This window comes from Natator depressus, chromosome 3 (genome assembly GCF_965152275.1).
Source record: "Natator depressus isolate rNatDep1 chromosome 3, rNatDep2.hap1, whole genome shotgun sequence".
In the NCBI taxonomy this organism is placed as follows: Eukaryota; Metazoa; Chordata; order Testudines; family Cheloniidae; genus Natator; species Natator depressus.
Window position 1 is genome coordinate 1,998,933 of NC_134236.1, and position 19,061 is coordinate 2,017,993.

General features: G+C 53.6%; 1 protein-coding gene across 5 annotated transcripts in view; it reads right to left on the bottom strand.

The window, feature by feature from the left end:
- Positions 1-11,519, bottom strand: part of DNMT3A (DNA methyltransferase 3 alpha) — a 231,598-nt gene extending 220,079 nt beyond the window's left edge. For all 5 annotated transcript variants that reach the window (XM_074947296.1, XM_074947295.1, XM_074947294.1 and 2 more), the window contains exon 1: positions 11,299-11,519. In XM_074947296.1, the coding sequence (XP_074803397.1) occupies positions 11,299-11,370 (72 nt within the window). In that variant the 5' untranslated portion in view covers positions 11,371-11,519. The remainder of the gene's footprint in view (positions 1-11,298) is intronic.
- Between the last annotated feature and the right edge of the window lie 7,542 nt (positions 11,520-19,061).

Below are 19,061 nucleotides of genomic sequence, written 5' to 3' on the forward strand. Positions count from 1 at the left end.
GGTGGAAGCTGTGTGAGCTGTGTGTCCTGCAGACAGGCTGCTCACAGAAAGGAGAATTCCCCAAAGTCCTGCCTGGCTTCATGGGGAGCAGTTCCAGAGCATCACCCAGGGACTCCGTGACAGGCGGCCCCGCCTCATATAGCCAGGTGAGGGGCTATGGGCATGAGGCCCAAGCACTGCCCCTCTATGGGTACTGCTAGGCAAAAGGCTCCAGCTCCAAGGTGCAGACACGCCTGCATGGAATACACCTCTGCATCACATCTCGAAGAACCACCATTCCAGGAAGTAACCGGATCTTCTCCCCACAATGCAGCTCCAGCTGCAAAAGCACTTGTGTTGACAGGCTGGCCAGCCAGCGTGATTGTGAAGGTATAAGGGTTACTGCTCCACTGAGGTCTAAAGCCAGCAGCTGGCTGATTACCCCACCCACTGCACTTGGGAAAAGACCTGCAGCTTAACTGGCTGATCCTCAAGAGGAGGAGCAGGAAATGGATAGAGGGAGTGGTAATACCAGCCGGAGGCTGGGGGTACTGCTAGAAGGAACTGCTCCCCAGAACCAAAAGGACAGAGGGGAGACTGGGAAGTACTGTTATCCAAAAGGCTCTGAGGTAAGAGCCAGGCACTTTTGGGCCGAGGAACTGACGGGGGGGTGAGGCACAGACTTGGGGAAGTTTTGATCATTGTTTTGTTGAGGAGATTTGCAATAAAAGAAAAAGAAACCACAACAACTGACCCTGCTGGGAATGACCCTCCCTGGACTCTGTGAGAAGGCTGCAGGCAGAATTGTCCCAGCAGCTCCCCCTCCCCAATCCCTGCGGCTCCCCCTGCCCGCACGGCTGCCCGCACAGCTCCCCCTACCTGCAGCTCCCCACACAGCTCCCCCTGCCTGTACAGCTCCCCCTCCCCAATCCCTGCGGCTCCCCCTCCCCAATCCCTCTGCTTCTGCTGCGGTCCTGTTCTGGGGGGCAGTCTGGGAAGGCCAGGCCAGGCCCAGGGTGGTAGAACCCCGTTGTTCTCTCCCCCTGGAAGCCATCTCAGGAACCTGGTCACTCCCACGCCCGGAGGTCACAGAACCAGTCGCTGATTACAAGGGTACTCACAGCCCAGGTGGCTGTGTTCCAGCCTCAGCACAGAGAGTGGGCTCAGGGCTGGCAGCGGGGTATAAACCCTTCCGTCGAGAGCCCTGGGCCCCTTCCGGCCAACATCCATGTGTCTGTGCCCACTGAGGGACAGGGACAGGGACAGGGACAGAGAGAGAGTGTGAGTGTGAGTGTGCGCGCGCACGCACACAACAGGCTCCGGGGCTGCTGCCATCACAGAACCTAGAGCAACTAAAATATAATCCTATGAGCTCTTGTGTGACCCCAGGTCATGGGTAACGGCTCCGGGGGCTATCAGAGTGGAGAGGACAGCCGCTGTGCCACAGACAAGAATTATGGCCCAGCATTGAAGGGGCTAGCCTGGGACTGGGAAACCTAGGTTTACATCCCTGCTCCCTGTTGGCAAGTCGTTTGGGTTGTCTGGGCCTCATTTACAAAGCCAGGTGTCACTCAGGCTGCCTGGGTCTCTAATCAAATGCAAGGCCATTTCAGGCAGGGAGAGAGCTGCCTTCTTCCCACCCACATGCAACAGTATCCTCTGGGCCCCAGGGGTGGTCAACCCCCTGCTCCGCCCCAGCCCTTCCCCAAACCCGACCCCTTCCCCAAACCCCACCTCTGCTCTGCCCAGCCCTGCCCCCACGCCTTCTCCTGAGCGTGCCCCATCCCCACTCCTCCCCCTCTCTCCCACCACCTCCTGCATGCTGCAGAACAGCTGATCGCAGCAGGCAGGAGGCGCTGCAAGGGAGGGGGAAGAGGTGATTGGCGGGGGCACCAGCAGACAGGAGGCACTGATGGAGGAGTGGGGGAGCTGGCTGCCAGTGGGCACTGAACACCCACTAATTTTTTTCTGAGTGCTCCAGGGCTGGAGCACCCCCGGAGTCATCTCTTATGTTCCCACCCATCTCTCTCTATGCTGCTTCTATCTCCCGGCAGCACAGAAGCTCTCTTTGGACAACTCCCGGTCACCACGGTGTCTGAGCACCTTCCGGCTAACATGGAAACACCAACAGTCTCTCCCCGCCCCTTTGTCAGCCTACAGGAGACAGTGCTTGAGTAGTTCTCAGCCAGGGCTACACGTATGCCAGGGGTACATGGAGGTCTTCCAGAGGTACATTAACTCATCTAGTTTTACAACAGGCCACATGAAAAGCACTAGCGAAGTCAATACAAACAAGAATTTCATACAGACAATGACTCGTTTACACTGCTCTAGATACTATATCAGTGTTTCTCAGCCTGGTGGTCGTGACTTATTTTATAAGTATAGGATAAAAATGAGAACGTAAGCAATTCTTCAGTACTAGTGTGCTGTGGCACGTATGTATTTTTATGTCTCATTTTGTAAGCAAGTAGTTTTTAAGTGAGGTGACACTTGGGGTACGCAAGACAAATCAGCCTTCTGATGGGTACAATAATTTGGAAAGGTTGAAAACCACTGGTTTGTAGATTCGGGGAGGGCAGAGCTAGAAATAAACAGTGTGCTGGGTCTGTGAAACAACAAAGAGGAAGCTAAGTCAAAGAGCTGAGTTCTGATTCAGCCTTAGGCTTGGTGGATCCCATGTCTTCTACTCTCTTTTGGGAGTGAGTTCCGCAGTGCAGGCTTTAGCCGAAGCAGTTTCAGGTCCTGTCATCCTATCAGTGTTGTTAATACTGTTTCACTAGGCTCTTTTGCACATTCTGAGGTTCCCAAAAGACATTTTGTGTCATGAGATGTAAAGAGTTGGGAGGAGGACAATGAGGTGGCTTCCCATCCAGCGATCTCCGGCTGCAGAAGTTGGAAGTACAGTAACTCTTTTCTGCCCTAGAGACGTTGATGAAGCAACATGGCCAGTGAACATGGGAAAGTTCTCTCTTCCCTTGGTGGGGGATAATTTCGTTGCTCCAGCGTAATGCAGCTGTTGTGGAAGGCCCTGGCCACAGAGGAAGAGGTGTCTCTCAGTGAGCCAGGGATGATCTCTGAGGCTTTGAGTATCAGAACAGAGACCTTGGGGAGCTGATGGAGAGAGCAGGGCATGGAATGATGTGTCCATCCAACCTGTGTGGCTAAGCAGAACAGCTGCTGTATTTTGAACCCACTGGAGCTTTTTAAGGAAGATAAAACGAGCTGCACTACTCAATCCTGGAGGCCAAGAATGCGTGGATCTCCATGGCCAGGTCTATCATTTCGCCTGTCTCAAATGGAAGTGAGTGTTTTTTGCCACCATAACTATTTGAGCATCCAGTACTCCAAGGTGTCTGAAGGGGCCATATGCTGTGGATCAATTTACCAGTCCAAGGGCTGATGCTCTAAGATAGAGGTGATGTTGCAGAGAAATCGACCACCACAAAGCAGTTTCCATTTCCCTACCAACATCTCCTCAGCCTTGCCTGGGTTCAGCTCAAGTCAGCTGCCCAGAAGCCAGGTGCTGGTTTTGGCAGGCTCAGAAAGCTGAATGGTGGTGCTGTTTACACTGCATGTAAAGCAGATGTAGAACTGGATGTCAACTGTCTGCCGCTGGCATTTCAGCCTTTATTGTGTCACCATCTCTTCCGACAGCTGCATACGGCACTTGAATAGTCCAGGAGAGAGGACTGAATCTTGGCAGGCTATGGCAGTGGAGGACTGGCTAACCATCATGGTCGTCTGGGTTTGGCCGGAGGAAAGGCCTGAGCCATGGAATTCCCTTACCTACGGCCCAGAGAAGGCCATCTGGTGGTTTGTGAGGTCTTTGGTGCAGGATGATGATTTCTTTAGCACTGATCATATTTTCAGATAGCTGGTAGATTCCCCACAGCCTAGGAGGTGCTGACAGCCTCTGCTAGGAGTGGTCCCAGGTGTTCTCTGCTCCCCCTTACTCTCAGGAGGGATGGGGCAGTCACAGGCAGTGGCTCCCTTTGCAGTCAGTGCTTCCATGAATGGGCCAGATTCTTGGAAAGCAGGGCCTGGTGTTTCTGGTTCTGCACTAGGTGGTGGGAAAGGGCAGCTTGGACATGGGATACCTCCTCTCATGGGCAGGGGGTGTGATCTGTGACTCTGGGATGGAATTCAGCATACCCCAAGCCTATCTGGGAGCCAGTGGGACAATGCAATGCCGAGGCCACAGCCTCCACACAACCTGTTAAACCTGGGTCACCTCAAGGTTACTATTTCTGCTGGTGAGGAAGCACAGCATAACAACGTCTGCAAAAGCCAGGTGTAAGGCTAGCAAACCACAGGGCTAAACAATTTCCTGGCGGCTGCTGTGAGCAGAAGGTAGCAGGAGTGGCAGGCCCAAGACTCAAGATAGGCTCAGCAAAGTAAGCACTGAGAGTGCCAAACAGATCCCTAGAACAGCCCCCTGACTATGCACAGGGGAGGCCTTTCCTCCCCACGGAAACACAGCAACCTGAGTTTGATGGCGCCCCTTAGTGCCTGGCTGAGGAAGAACAACACCTACAGAATCACCAGCTCCAGGCCTGCAGCACCTACAGGTTCCCTGGAGAGAGCCCATTCCAGTCTGACCAGCCCCAAACATGTTTAGCTGGCAAAACGTGGAACCCAGAGCCATAGCGCTCTGGCTGCAGGGCATTCTCCAGAACAGTACCTGCATCACAGCATCCCACCATCATGGGAGAATCCTCACAGGCTGCAGCCACGAGGTCAGAGATGCAGCCAGGCACAGGGGATGCAGGGAATGGATGAAGGGCAGCAGAGGTGGCAAAATCTGGCAGAAGGAGACAAACTGCCTTGCCTCTCTGCAAAGAGGATGCATCTCCAAAACGTCTGTGCCATAGCCTCCCTGCTTCCTCCAGCTGGCTCTGAGCTGACTCATCCCCCCATAAATCACGCAGCTTCTCCTCCCCCTCAGGTTTAATGAACTGCCTGACTGCCTGGAGTGTCCCCGGAGCTCAGCTCTCTCCTTCCGCTGCCAAGCAACAACCCACAGGGAAACTACCTCCAAGGAGAGCTGCTGCATGAAGCAGGCATTGGCTCTGCAGACGAAAAGCTTGCTCAGGTCACTGGCCTCAGCGCACATCTCTGCTGCTCCTTTCACAGACTGCAGCAGCCTCTGGGGTGGGGCATGGCAACTATTTAACAGCTACCCAGGGGAAAACACTGGGAGTCTTGCGTACTTACACCAGGGCTGAATTTTGCCCCATGAAGATAGGGAGCACACTGTACCTGGCGGAAACTGCACTGGGAACACAGGAAGGCACAACAGAATCACTTGAGCAGGGATGTAGGTAGGACACTGGGACTAACAGCTTAACTCTTGGGAACAGGCTCCCAGATGGTCAGGACCTCAGGTTTACATCTCATCTGCCAGATGCACGTCCCAGAGCACAGCATCCCCTACTGCTGCAATGGGACACAGAGGCCAGCACTGCCTTGGAGGAAGAGTCACCCACTCCACCTTAAAGTTCTGCAGAGATTTATTCTTCACATGCTAACCTCAGTTTGTGAGCTGGCCTCACCCCGAACCAGAAAAGCCCCATCAGGGTCCAGTTGCCAGGAAAGGTTGCTCCCAACTGTATGTTTTCTAGCATTTTGTCATGTGTGTGTTAACATGATCAACAGGGACTCCAGCCCTTCCCTGAAAGACAGTTCCCCAGCCTGATCCATTTCCTGCCAGGGAATCTTTCATTTTCCCTTTCTTAATTCCATCCCATGTCTCCTAGTTATACCTCTTGGGCCACTCTCACCAATCCCTCTTCCTCCTGTGGTTTAGCGTGGCCATATGTAGCTCTGTAATGACTCCTCATCTGACAGATCCTTCAGGCCCCGGAGTGTTTCTGTGGCTCTTCTCAACACTTCCTCCACTTTGTCAGTATCTGTCTGGTAAGGAGAGTCCCAGAAATGAACTGGCCCAGAGCTTGAGAGATAGGCTGGAGGCCTCCCGCTGTAGGAGGGACAGCAAGTTGTCCCTTGTTGCAGCCCTCCATGCTTCCAGCACCCCTGGCTGGCAGAGCGCGCTCACCACTGATTGCTTCACTGTTTAAGAAAGCGGGAGAGTAAATCCTTTCTCTGTACATTAGTTGATGCTAAACCTCTAAGTCAAGCTGTGGCTGGATCTATGCTGATGTGAGCCTAAACACCATTACCAATCTGCCCCACCACACCACCTCCCAGCCAACCTGCTTTGCCCAGCCCACACTCCCCCGCCCTCTGTCCCGTTTCCCCTCCGCCAGCCTGCTCTCGCCTGGCCTCTGCCCCATTATCCGATGATCCTGCACGGCCTGATCTCACCCAGCTGGGACCACTGAGATCTTCTAGTCTGAGAATTCCACCCAACGATTCGTGCCAAAGCCCATAACTTCTGGATGAACTATGGTGTGTCTTTGAGACTAACATCTAGTCTTGATTTCAAATTATCCAGTGATGGAGAATCCACCACAGCCCTTGGTTAGTTCCTCCAGTAACTAATTACCCTATTAAAAACTTGCACCTTAGTTCTGGTCTGAATTTGTCTAACTTCAGCTCCCAGACGTCGGAACTTGTCTTTTTCTGCTAGCTTACAGAGTCGGCTATCAGAAACCTGATGCCAATCTAGTCAGGCAAGAAGCTTGTGCACATTGATCCAGATAAACCCTGGCCATTCCCATTGAGCAGCCTCCAGCTCCAGAGTACAATGAGTTCAGTATTACCCTGTCCAGATGGAATGGCAGGCAGGTGGCCGCTGTCAGAGACTTGGGACAGGGCCAGAGGATGCCTAAGAGCTGTGAACTCTTGCACAGCAGTAGCTGCTGTGTGTTTTGAGCCCTTAAGAAGCCTCCATGGGGATGTTGTGACATTACGCTTGCAATGAAGCTGTGGATCTGTAGCACCCGGATTCTACCAATTCTATTGTACGGTGATGAAAAGCGTGAGCTGAAGATGATTGAACAGCAGCAGACTGAAGTTTTTGTTGTCTTTGTTGACTGCTCTATATCAAGTGGCAGAACAATGAGGACATGTGTCACTGGACCCAGCGACCGGAAATCAGCTCTCTCGTTTGATTTCAGCAGCTTTCGTGGTGCAGACACATCATTAGAATGGAAGACCAACAGATTAGGGAGCTGATTTACCAAGGAATGACATTCACAGTCGGCAATCACATAGTCACCAAAAGCAGGGATTCGCCATCACGACAACGACGACATCCATTCAGATAATGGTAATTTTTTAACAGAATATCAAAGGGACAGAGTCAGAAATCTAAGTATATTGTGTCAGCAGTTACCTTCATCAACTAAACTTGTGATCTCATCAAAAAAACAACAATACCAAGCTTGTTTAGCAAGTCTTAATTCCCATAAAACCACATTTAGTGGCATTTATTACTCTACCTTTCCTTTGATTCTTTACTGACCACATCCCATATCCGCTTTTCCAGGATTCTGCCAGGCTAATCAGCCTATAGTTTCCATGGTCATCCCATTTACCCTTTTTAAATATTAGTACAACATTAGCAGCTTTTTTACAGTCCTTTGGCACTTCCCCAGTGATCCAAAACTTGTTAAAATCAACATTAATCGTTCACAGAATTTCTCAGCCAGTTCTTTTAATACTCTTGGGTACAAGTTATCTGCTCCTGCAGATTTAAAAATGTTTAACTCTAATAGCTGCAGTTTAACACCCTTCCTAGTTACTGCTGGCACAGAAAGTCTTTCATTATTATTATTTATTCATCACTGCCCATAATACACTGGGCTCCTTCCAAACCGAGCAGCAGGGGCGCCCTCCCCCCAAGGAGCCTGCAGTCTAGAGATACAGCAAGGAGGGGGCAGGGCTGGGGATAAAGGCGCTGCCTCCCATATAAAGGGCAGGAGGACGCATGGGGAGAAGAGTTCAGGAAACTCAGAAGAGACGAGAGAGGTTCCTGCCGAAAAGACTCGGACCAGGGGAGTTGCCCATATAGGGAGGGCTGGGAGGAGCCGGCTGAAGCAGGGAAGACCCTGAGACACCAGGGGAGTTTGGGGCTGGGCCCAGTTTATGGCTGCAGGGCAGACTTTTGGATTAATTTCTGAACTTTAAACTAATAACCAGACCCTAAAGAGAGCTGCGGTTACTGGACTTGTAAAAGCCTCTTTTTGTGAATTACTGAGAAATCAAGAAGGGAAACTGAGGTGAGGGGCCAGCCTGCGGCCATGAGGGGTGCCCGGGGCACAGTCGGCAGGATCCAAGTGTTCCTTCTGCAGCTTCTGCAGGATCATCTGGCAATCCAGGTAGTGCAGCCGCAGGCACAGAAGGGAGGGCAGGGAAATCCCTACCGGCAGGTGGGGAAGATCCTGCTATGCTTTAATATGGGAAACCTGGACACAAGAGTGGAGGGCCCCAGCTGGCAGTGGGATCACTTGTCAGGGGCTAGGGGAAGAGACACGCCAAGGGTGGTGTGGAGGTGGAAGGGCCTGGCGATATGTTTCAAGTGTCAAGTGGTGGGGGATACCAGGAGGGTCTGCTCCTTTAAGAACAGTTAAAAAAAGAAGCGGGAAAGAAGAAGAGCAACAGGCCACGTTGGGTATGTCCCCTAAGTGGCACGCTGGATGTGGCCGATGAGGATGAGGCCAGACCAACACCCCCCCAAGAGGTGTTTCAGGCGTGGGAAGGAAGGACGGACCTGCGCTAAAGACGTGGCCTAATGAGATCCAGGACCTTGGCAAAGAAAATGAGGGGGTCGTAAGACAGGAAAGATTTGGCAGGCCGCTAGTATGTTCTCGGAATTGGGCCAGCCCTCTGTGTCCGAGGCGAGAGGAGAGAGTGGGGTGGTGATGGACGCAGTAGCTCCGCCTCCTGCTCGAGAGCGGACGGATTTGGGGCTGTGGGAGAAGGACGCTAAGCCAGAGAGAGGCAGGACCAGAGCAGGGAAGCGCCTCGGGAGTGGCAGGACAGGACAGCTGGTCAGTAAAGGGGTGTAAACACAGAACTGGAAGGAGAGGGGATTAGTGGTTTGCTCTCTTTGAAGGAGACACACCAGAGGGAACATGCTGCTTTGAAATAGGATGTGCAGCTGGCCCTACAAGAAAGTGATGACCTAGCAACAGATAAGCAGGACTTAGCATGGCAAATCAAAATGCTGGTGGACAAGTGGGTGGGCTTCATCTCCAAATAGGGGAGATGGAGGACATCAAGGAGGAAAAATCCAGTTGCTCCATGGCTTTGGCCAGTTGGCGGTATTGCTGTCGGCAAAACAGGCCAGCAAGGAGGGACAGAAAAAACAAAGAAGGTAGAAACGTGCCCTGTGGTTGGGGAAGGGTGAGGTTGTGTAAGGGAGTGGCCTGTCCCTTTAAGGACTGGAGGTCTGGAGCTGGCTGGCTCTGTACAATGAGCCCTGCCTGCCATACCCGGGAGGAGGTGTGGGGTTTCATTAGAACGGCTGGGAATGGGAGCTGCCACCCTGATAAAGGGCAGCAGGGAGCGAGAGAGGTTCCTGCAGAGAAGATTCGGAGGTCGGGGAGTTCCACCAGCTGGGGGGCTGGGAGGAGCTGAGATGCCAAGGGAGTCTGGGGCTAGGCCTGGCTTACGGCCGGAGAGCAGACTTTTGTTCCTTTCTGAACCTGAAGTTAATAAACTTCCATAAAGAGGCTGCTGTTATTGGACTTGCACACACCCCTTTTTGTGAGTTATGAGGACCCAAGAAGAGGCCTTGAGCACAAGGGGGGTGGGCGCCTGGGAGGAAGCCACCCCCACAACAGCAAAAGGTTGCTTTCCCATTGGCCCCACGGCTGCCCAGCTCCGGCACAGTGCCTGGATCCTCTGCTCTGTGTGGGAACCTTCCCCCCTCCAACCCACTCACATGTACGCTCACTCCATTCAGAGGGGCCCGCTGCGCTGCATTCTCCCCGGCACACACAGGGGCCTGGCTCCTCTCTCACAGCCATGCAGGTGTGTACCTACACAAGGCCCCGCCCCCAGCTGGGGCTTACCTGAGCTCTCCCGCTCCAGCCAGGCATTAGCAATGGCGCTGGAGCCTCCCGGCTTGGGCTGGCAAATGAGCACAGCTCTGACACGGGCACTTGTGCTTCCTCCTCTCTTCCTCCACGCCCTCTTCCCACCCCAGCCGGTCTGTGTCTCCCCTCTTCCCACCTCCCAGCATGTCTCTCTCCCTTCATCCCACCCCCTCCACCCGTGTCCACGCCTCTTGTCGCACCCCTCGGTGCATGCACGCCTCTGCGTCCTGCCCCGCAGTGTGTGCATCTTGGTCCCGCCCCTACCCCCCAATGTGTGTCTCCCTCTCCACTCCCCCAGTGCCTCTGTGCATATCTGTCCTTTCTTCACAGCCAAGCCAGGTGGTTGTATCGGTCTCTCTTTGTCCTTTCTCCATGCCTCTCCCAACAACGTGTGCTCCCCCACCCCAAGCTGCGTCTTTTCTTTGCACCCCTGCCCAGTGTACATGCTGAGGCTTTCCTTCCCCCACCCACTCCCCAGGGTGGGTCTCTCTCCCATGCCAGCCTTCTCCCCACCCAGTGTATCTCTCTCCCCGTGTCACGTGTCCCTGGTTCAGGGGTGTGCACTCCCCCCGCCCAGGTATGTGGAGTCAGACCAGGGCCATATGGAGGGAACTGACCCAGTTCCTGCTGTCACAGGAAGCAGAGGGGCAGGTAAACCAGCCATTGCCTGCAAAGCAACCATCCCCCAGGCCTCCCAAGGCCACCCCAACCAACGGTACAGCTGCCCTCATTCCCCCGCCTTACCAGAGGCTTCCCTCTCTCAGCAGGCGACAGCAGCGAGGGTAACAGCAGGTCTCATCAGCACAGTCACACTCGCCCCCATTCAGCAGTGCCCAGAAATAGCTCAATCCGCTCTAATCCCACTCTGCAGCTCAGGCCTCCTCAATGCCTGCCCCCACCCCCAGTTCAGATCATCAGCACAGGCCTCTGGCCAGGCCCCACTCTTCTCCCTGCCTGCTAGACACCAGAATGTTCCCCCCAGCTCCTATCACACTCCTCCCCCTGGCAATCAGACAGCCAGTTTGACGTGACATGGGCCTTTGAAAACATTGGGGCCAGATGGACAGTCCCAGAGCCTGAACCCTCCATGCGTCCCCACAGCAGGAGCAAGGCAGTGGCTGGGCAAGCCGTTCCCCCTCACACCAGCCCTGCCCTCCCTCCAGTGGCCCTTCTGCCAGTTAGAGCCAGCTGGACGTGCACAGGAAACTGGACTGAGACCCACCCAATTCATCACACATGTAGGCCATCAGAGAGTGGGAAGGACCATGCCCCCCTCCACAGTTGGTGTGCCTGGCTTCAGAGTGTTCCTTACCTTGTGAGTGTCGGGCGTCTCCCTGTCTGGAGCAGTGCTGCTGGTGTCGATAGACCCGTTGGACGGCATCATGGGGAGAGGGGGAGGCTGAGAAGTTTTGCTTTTTTTAAAATAAAATAAAATTTAAAAGTTCAAACTTTAAAAACAAGAAGAAAGTTTAAAAACTGCCCCAGCAGCAATGCCCCGAGCCTTCCTTCCGTCCGTCCGTCCCCTCCTGCCACCTGTGGGGGAAACACAGAGAAGAGCACAGGGTGAGGCCTGGAACACCATCGCACACGGCACCCGCAGGCACCAGCTTCAAGCGGCCTCGCCCCCAGCCAGGGACAATTATTAACACGCCGCAGCCTTGACTCAGCCGGGCAGGGGCCCCTTTCCCCCAGCTCCGCCGCCCCACCAGGGTCCCCGCCACCCTGACACCATACTAGCCGGCTCCTCCAGACTCCAAAGGAGAGCCCCCTTGCCCCTCCCTGGCCCCCCGTCAATCCCAAACTCCTGTCCAGGGGCACAGAGTCCTCGTCGTCCGTCCGTCCCCGTCCCCCCCCCCCCCCCCGTCCCAGACAGATGCTGGTCCCCCTCCCCCAGCAGGGGCTGCCCACTGCAGCCAAGCACCTGTTGCTATGGAAAATGCTGCCTGCATTAGCCATGGCCGGGGCTGCTGTTGCCTTTGGCACCGGAGCTGCAAATTGTTTCTAGAGCTTTCCAGCCGCAGCTCGTTCCCAGCCAGGAGGGTGGGGGGCTGCTGGGCAGGCAGGGCTGCTGCTTCTAGAACAGAAACTTAAAACCCAGACAATTCTTGTGCCTCCTCCCCACTACAGGCAGCTTGTGGCCTGGGGGGCTGCAGGGAGCGGCCTCTCCCTCCACCTCTCCCCTCCCCACACCTCTGCTCTGTGCAGAGGCCAGGGGGCTGGGTGTCCCCCACAATCAGCCTCTTCCTCTCTGCCCCCCACCCCACACCTCTGCTCTGTGCAGAGGCCAGGGGGCTGGGTGTAGGCAGGAACCAGCCTCTCCCTCTCTGTGCTCCCCACCTCTGCACAGAGGCCAGAGCCTGGTGTCCGCTGCACCCTGTCCGTCTCCGTTCCCGCACCAGTACCTCTGCTCTGTGCAGAGGCCAGGGAGCTGGGTTAGAGGCAGGAACCAGCCTCTCCCTTCCTGTCCGCCCCCCACCCCCGCACACACACACACACACACACCTCTGCTCTGTGCAGAGGCCAGGGGGCCAGGCATCCCCTGCAATCAGCTTCCCCCTCCCTGTCTGTCCATTGTCCACACCCACACCCTTGCACATACACACCTCTGCTCTGTGCAGAGGCCATGGGGCTGGGCGCCCCTTGCAATCAGCCTCCCCCTCCCTGCCCCTTCATCCTTAGCAGGAATCCTGGGACCAACACATGGGAGCTGTTTCCCCGCTGCTGGGAGGTTTGAGCACCACGGAACATTCTCTGCAACCTGAACAAGCAGGGCACCGTCCGGAACAGACCCACCTCTCCTGGGCTGCCCCACCTTCAGCCATAGGTCTCCCCTGTGTCTCCAACAACTGTCCCAGCCCCATCTCCCCCTCACTTCCAGACTCATGGGACATGCCAGCTACAATCAATCACCACCTCAAGTTCCTCTATTTCCCCTGGGCTTCCAGCCCCTCCACTCCACCAAAAGATCTCACCAGGTCTCCTTCAACCTCCTCTTCTGGTCCATTCCCAGAGCTCCACCCCTTCGTCACTCACCTTGCCCTCGCTGCTGCTTTTCACACTGCTGAGCACACTCCTTCTTGACACCTGGGGCTTCCCAGACTCCCTCTCCCCGGTTCATCTCTGACCACCGCTTCGGGGCTCTCTCTGTCTCCACTCTCCCTCAAGTCTCTTAGGTGCTGCCTTTGTCCCCTGCCTCTTCTCCTTTCACCCCTCCTTCTGGGCAAGCTCATCCACTCACATAGCTTCAACTACCATCTTCACCCCAAAGAGCCACCTCTCCACTCCGGACCTGTGTCCCTTTGTCCCAGCCTGACGTCAGCTCAAATGTACTATGGCCAAACTGAGCTCCTGTTCCTTCCTCCCACCGTCTGTCAGCATGGACACTGTCGCCAAAAGGCCAAGCCCGCCCACCCTAACCAACTCCACGGCTGTCTTTGTGCCCATGCTGACGCTGATGCACGTAGGGTGACTGAGACAATAAAGACAGCTTCCCTAGCCATCCATTGGCTGAGACTCCCCTCTCTGCCCCTGCACTATGCCCCCAAGAGGATCCCCTTCTCTCCAGAAATGCATCCCTTTCCATAGCCTCCCCTACTGGGGCCGCAGGGCCCCCACTGGTGATCCATGTGGCTCAGCAGCTGGGTCTGCACTCTGTTCCCTGCCATGCCCCTCCCTCACAATATTCTTCTTCCTCAGCTCTGCTCACACCCACCCCCCACTCTGGCACAGCAAGTCCTGTGGGGTTTGGAGGGAGCAGAGGGAACAGGAATCTGGTAGCCAAGGGACTAGCTCCCAGCTTCGCTCCTCCTATTGCCTCCTGCCTCAGCAGACAGCGTACCTGGGGGTTGCTGGAAAGGAGTATGGCAGCAGGGGAGGAAACCAGAAGGGAGCTGGGCTATGAGTACAGAATGAGCCCATGACCCACACCTGGATTGCTGGCTGGGACTCTGTGGAACCAAGATGTGGATATGGGGTCATGGCCCAGGGGAGAAGCAGAGATCTTTTGGGAGCTCAGAGGAGACTCTCAGCTGGTGAGCTAGAGAGGTTGGCCAGGCAAGGGAGCTGTCAAAGAGGTCAGTGCAACAACTGCCCTCAGTAAACTGAGATGTGACATCTGTACATTTTGGGGTGACATTGCAATGCCTCTTGCCTTCCTGACAAGCAGGTGACGCACTCATGTGTGCGACCCCGTGTTTTTCAAGCAACCGGGAGGCAGGAAAACCAGTGTAAGCTTCCCAAGCAGACAAGACCAAAAAGCCCTTCTCACTAGCTATTTTTCATCCCCTTCCAAGCCCTGCATGACTCCTTATTGACTCACCCTTGCCAAATTCCAGGTGCTTCCCTGTCCCCTCGAATAGTGTCAGTCTCCAATGCCCATTCTCAGCGTCCCCCACACCTCTGCCCCTTACACCTAGAGTGCCCTCCCCGAGCTCAGCCTGAAGCTCCATCTCTGCTGTGCTGCCTCCGGGCGACACGCTGTGCTAGAGGAGCGCCCAGGGGACTGTTCAACCCTCCCAACGCTGCGTGTGTGTTGTGCCCTGCCCCCTACTTGCTGCATCTCTAGACTGTGGGCTCCTTGGGGCGGAGAGCACCCCTGCTGCTTGGTTTGAGCAGCACCAGTTGGATGCAGACACCCCACAGGCAATCCAGCTTCTCAGTCAGGGTGTCTCATCCCTCTGGCCTAGCACCCCCAGGCAATCCAGGTCCTTGGCCAGGGTCTCATGATCCCCAGGGCCCTGCCCCCCATGCCATCTGACTCCCTTGCCAGGGTCTCAACCCTCTCTGGACCTCCATTTCCACACAGTCCAGCTCCACTGTAGGGGTCTTGGGCCCCTTGGGGCCCCTCACCACAGAACACATTCTCCTCTGGTGGGTCTCCCACCCTGTGGGCCCCAGCTGAGCTGCTGGCAACGTTCGCATGGATTTCCAAGTAAGCCTCCCCAAACCCATATGAAACGGCTCTGTCAGCCACTTCTCCCCCCAGATGCAGGGAGCTCTGCCATTAGGAAGGCGTTCCAACACACACATCAGGCCAGCAAATAGCTCAGCACTGCCAGCCAGCCCCCACCCCAGGTCATCCCCAATGTCCCAGAGAAATGGCTCGCTCAGAGCAGCACGCAGCTCCACTCTGAAAAATAGCCAGTTCTCAGGCTTTGATTCGCTTCCAGCAAACATGGTCTCCAAATGCACTAAAAATAGTCGGGCTGCGTAAGAAACACCAGGCAGATGGGGAATATGCAAGGGGGAGCACCGGGAACAACCAGCAATGAAAGCCTCCTCCCCGCCCCCATCCCTCGACAGCCTCACCAACTAACCTCTCCCTTTGCCCTCTGCTGAGCTTTAAATAAAGACAAACACTCTTTTTCAAAGTGAGCCACTGTCCCTCCATTACAGCGGAGTGCAAACACCCCTCTTTCCCCTAGTAATCACAAGCTGCTGCTGTGAGCCCCGTGAGGGAGTGGACTCCCTGTCCAACCAGCGAGGGATCCTGCATCTCTGTCTAAAGGAGGTTTGACAAGGTCCACACAATGTTCCTTACCTCTAAACGTGCAAAGAAACACGACTGAAGCAGGCTACACACATTCAGTGTGGAACCTGTGGGGCCTTCAGAAGTGGCCCATTCACAGCAGCCTTGCCTCGGTCCCAAGCTCTCTGAATAACCTTACCCAAGTCAGTGAGCTCCTCCACTGCTCCCACAACAAGAGCTCGCTCTCCTGATGGCAGCACGCACTTCTCCTCCTGTGCGCTAGCACCCAGATTTATTACTGGAGCATTTAGCAAAGGCTGAGCAGAAGCTTGCAAACTGGAAGAGTTTCACCCAGTTAATACAGCAGGTCTCAAAGCTTGATCTCAAATTAATCCTCTCCTTGCCACCTGCTTGGCTCTCCCACTCACGCACCAGCGCCTGCCTTTGAAGTGTAGGGAAGGACTCTGTCTGCACGTTCCTCTGCTCCTGTATTTAACAGCTCAGTCTGACCTTACAACTGAAGGCAAGTGGGGAAGAAAATTTACCGCACTTCTCCCACAAGGCAGAGCTTGTATGGGACCTGCCAGTCACTCCCACTGACGGCAGAGTTGTTTAAAGTGGGTTACCTTCTATGATACACACAGTGCTGACAAACCAGGGTTTATTAAGGACTCCTCAAGTCCTGCTGTCAGGGTGCTTCAGCCTGATCACATGCTGGGAACTCGCAGAGACCTAACAGGCATTTTATTTCAAGTCATTTCAAAGAGGAGAGCTCACGAGCCTCCTGCTCCAGCTATTAATAATGAGGGCAAGCTTCATCCCGAAGACCGGGACCCCAAGGCCCTTTCATAGACACATGCAGTGTGCACAGATCGCTGAAATGCAGCCACCTCCAGACTATGTTTACAAATACACAAAAACAACAAGGAGTCCGGTGGCACCTTAAAGACTAGCAGATTTATTTGAGCATAAGCTTTCATGGGAGTTCCACCGGACTCCTTGTTGTTTTTGTGGATACAGACTAACACGGCTACCCCCTGATACAAATACACACACAGTCCTCCCTTGCCCCCCAGCAACTGAAGGTAGCTGCTTCTTCGCTCTGACACTACCTGCAGAATTTGAGGTATGCCAGCGTGCAGTTACCTTACCCAAGCCAGCACTTGGCCATGACACAGAAATGACACCCTGCCCAGCGACCTTTAATGACCACAAAGACCGGAGCTTCACTCCTCATGTGAAAGACAGCACCTCTGCTAACACAGTGCACGTCACACGTACCTGGCACCGTGGTGCAGCACAGACATGGGGGGCAAGGGCCACCTAGCGCTTAGACAGGTGCACTTTGCACCTGTAAAAACAGGGGGCTTTCCGGGTGCTGTGAGGAATCATTAGGGAAACTGTCCAAAGCACTTGAAACATGACAAGTGTTGCAAAGTGTGATTATTGTTACTTTGAGTCACCAACACCCCCTGTGACAGCACAGTCCCTCCTTCCCCACCCCCAACCTGGAGCATTAGTTCAGAATTGACTCAGGAACAAGAGACACCTACTGAGCCACCAACAACCATCCAGCAGTCCCTAAATCACACCTGGGCATTTGCTGAGCACTGACTCAGCGAGACGAATGCTAACTACTTTGAGTCACTACCACCCCCTCCACTGCAGCGTTCACTGAGTCTTGACTCAGAGGCAAGAGTGGTACCTAGTGGTGCCCTCATTTTTAAGGTCAGGCTTGACAAAGCCCTGGCTGGGATGATTTAGTCAGGGATTGGTCCTGCTTTGAGCAGGGGGTGGGACTAGGTGACCTCCCGAGGTCCCTTCCAGCCCTGATCCTCTGTGACTCTACCCGGAGTCGGCACCTACTGCACCTGAGCTTTCCTTGGAGGTCTCCCAGGCAAGCAGCAAACAAATCCATCCCTCCTTAAAACCTGAAGTCAGCGACCAAAATGGTCTCAACAACTAAATGATGCTGCAAACCACAACTCTTGACATTCAGAAAAGAAGGCAATTGGGAGAGAGAGTCTCTCTTTCCACCACAACAAGGCTGAGAAGAGAAAGTTCTACAGAAAAAATCATAGCCATATTTGTCAAAAATGTTCAGGGCTAATGGTTTAGAAGTGATAGCATCACCTATGCTATTACTCCCAACAGATGGCTGTAATAAATTCATTGTCATGGATAATAAAAGTATTGGCTTGATCCAGTTAAACACACTTAGCTCATTAGAAACTTCTATGGTCAGATATTTTGCTTATTATTCAAAATTACAAGTCTGTGTTAGGCAAAGGAGTCAAAATCTCTATTTGTATTTGGCTTCTACCTTCACAGAGTGCTATATGAAACTTCACACTATACCCAGCAAAAACAGATCATCAACTCTGCCAAGTGCCGGGGACAGTGACAGCATGCACCTCAGGTGAAAATACACAGAAAAACAGGTATGTTGGAGGGAATGGCTGGTTCTCAGCAACAGACTAGACGGAAAGGAGAAGGATACGGCAAAGGTCCCAAAACTAGCCCGATGGAAAGTTATTCTACACAACAAGACTTTCTTTTCTCCTGTACTGTAACCTAAGTAGTCAAGATCCTCTCCTACACTGTGAAAATAATGTAAAGTTATGCATCTAGGAAGAAGGAATGCAGGCCATCGCTACAGAATGGGAGAATATATTCCGGAAAACAGGGACTGAAAAGCATTTAGGGACCACAGTGCACAAGCAACTGAACACTGTGATGGTGAACAGTGTGAACTCCCAGTGTGATGCTGAGGCAAATAGAGCTAATGTCATCTGGAGGGTAGGGCAGGGAGGTGATTTCACATGTGTACAACACCGCTGAGACCAGTGTTGGAATACTGTGCACAGTTCTGGTATCTACGTTTTAAAAAGGATGCTGAACAATTTGAAAGAATGTAGGAAAGAGCCACAAAAATTATCAGAGGGTGAACGAGAACACCCTGCAGTGAGAGACTTAGAGAGCTCAATCTGGTTAGCGTTTCAAACAGAGGTCAGTTGATTACAGGGTATAAGTGCTTTCACAGGGAGACAATATTGGGTACTAAAGGGCTCTTCACACTACCTGAGAAAAGCAAAACAAGAACTGGAGGCGGGAAACTGAAGCCAAGCAAATTCAAATGAGAAATAAGGCACTATTTTTAAGAGTGAGGGGGATTACGGAAGTGGTGGATTCTGTCTCTCTTGATGGCTTCCAATCTGACTTCTTTATGGAAGGTATCTGCTTTTTACCCAAACACAAGTCACTGGGCTCAGCACACAGGGAGGTATCTGAGTGAAATTCAATGGCCAGACTAGTTGATCAGACCTTAAACTCTATGAATCTAGGAAACATTTGCTTCACATGTCCCTGGAAGTCTCCCAGCCCTCCCCCACCCACCCCAACACTAACGGAATGGCTGCTAGAGAAGTTTCTGGTTAGTACGTCAAGAATACCTTCATTTAAAAAACTAAACAGCCTAAAATCTACAAGAAAATTCAGGAACAACTTGGTCCCAAGCTCTACTATTTGTTCTCTAGAAAACTGCACTCAGAAGTATGAAACATTTCACTGTTTACATGTAGCTAGTTCTGTTCAACCCCCACACAAAA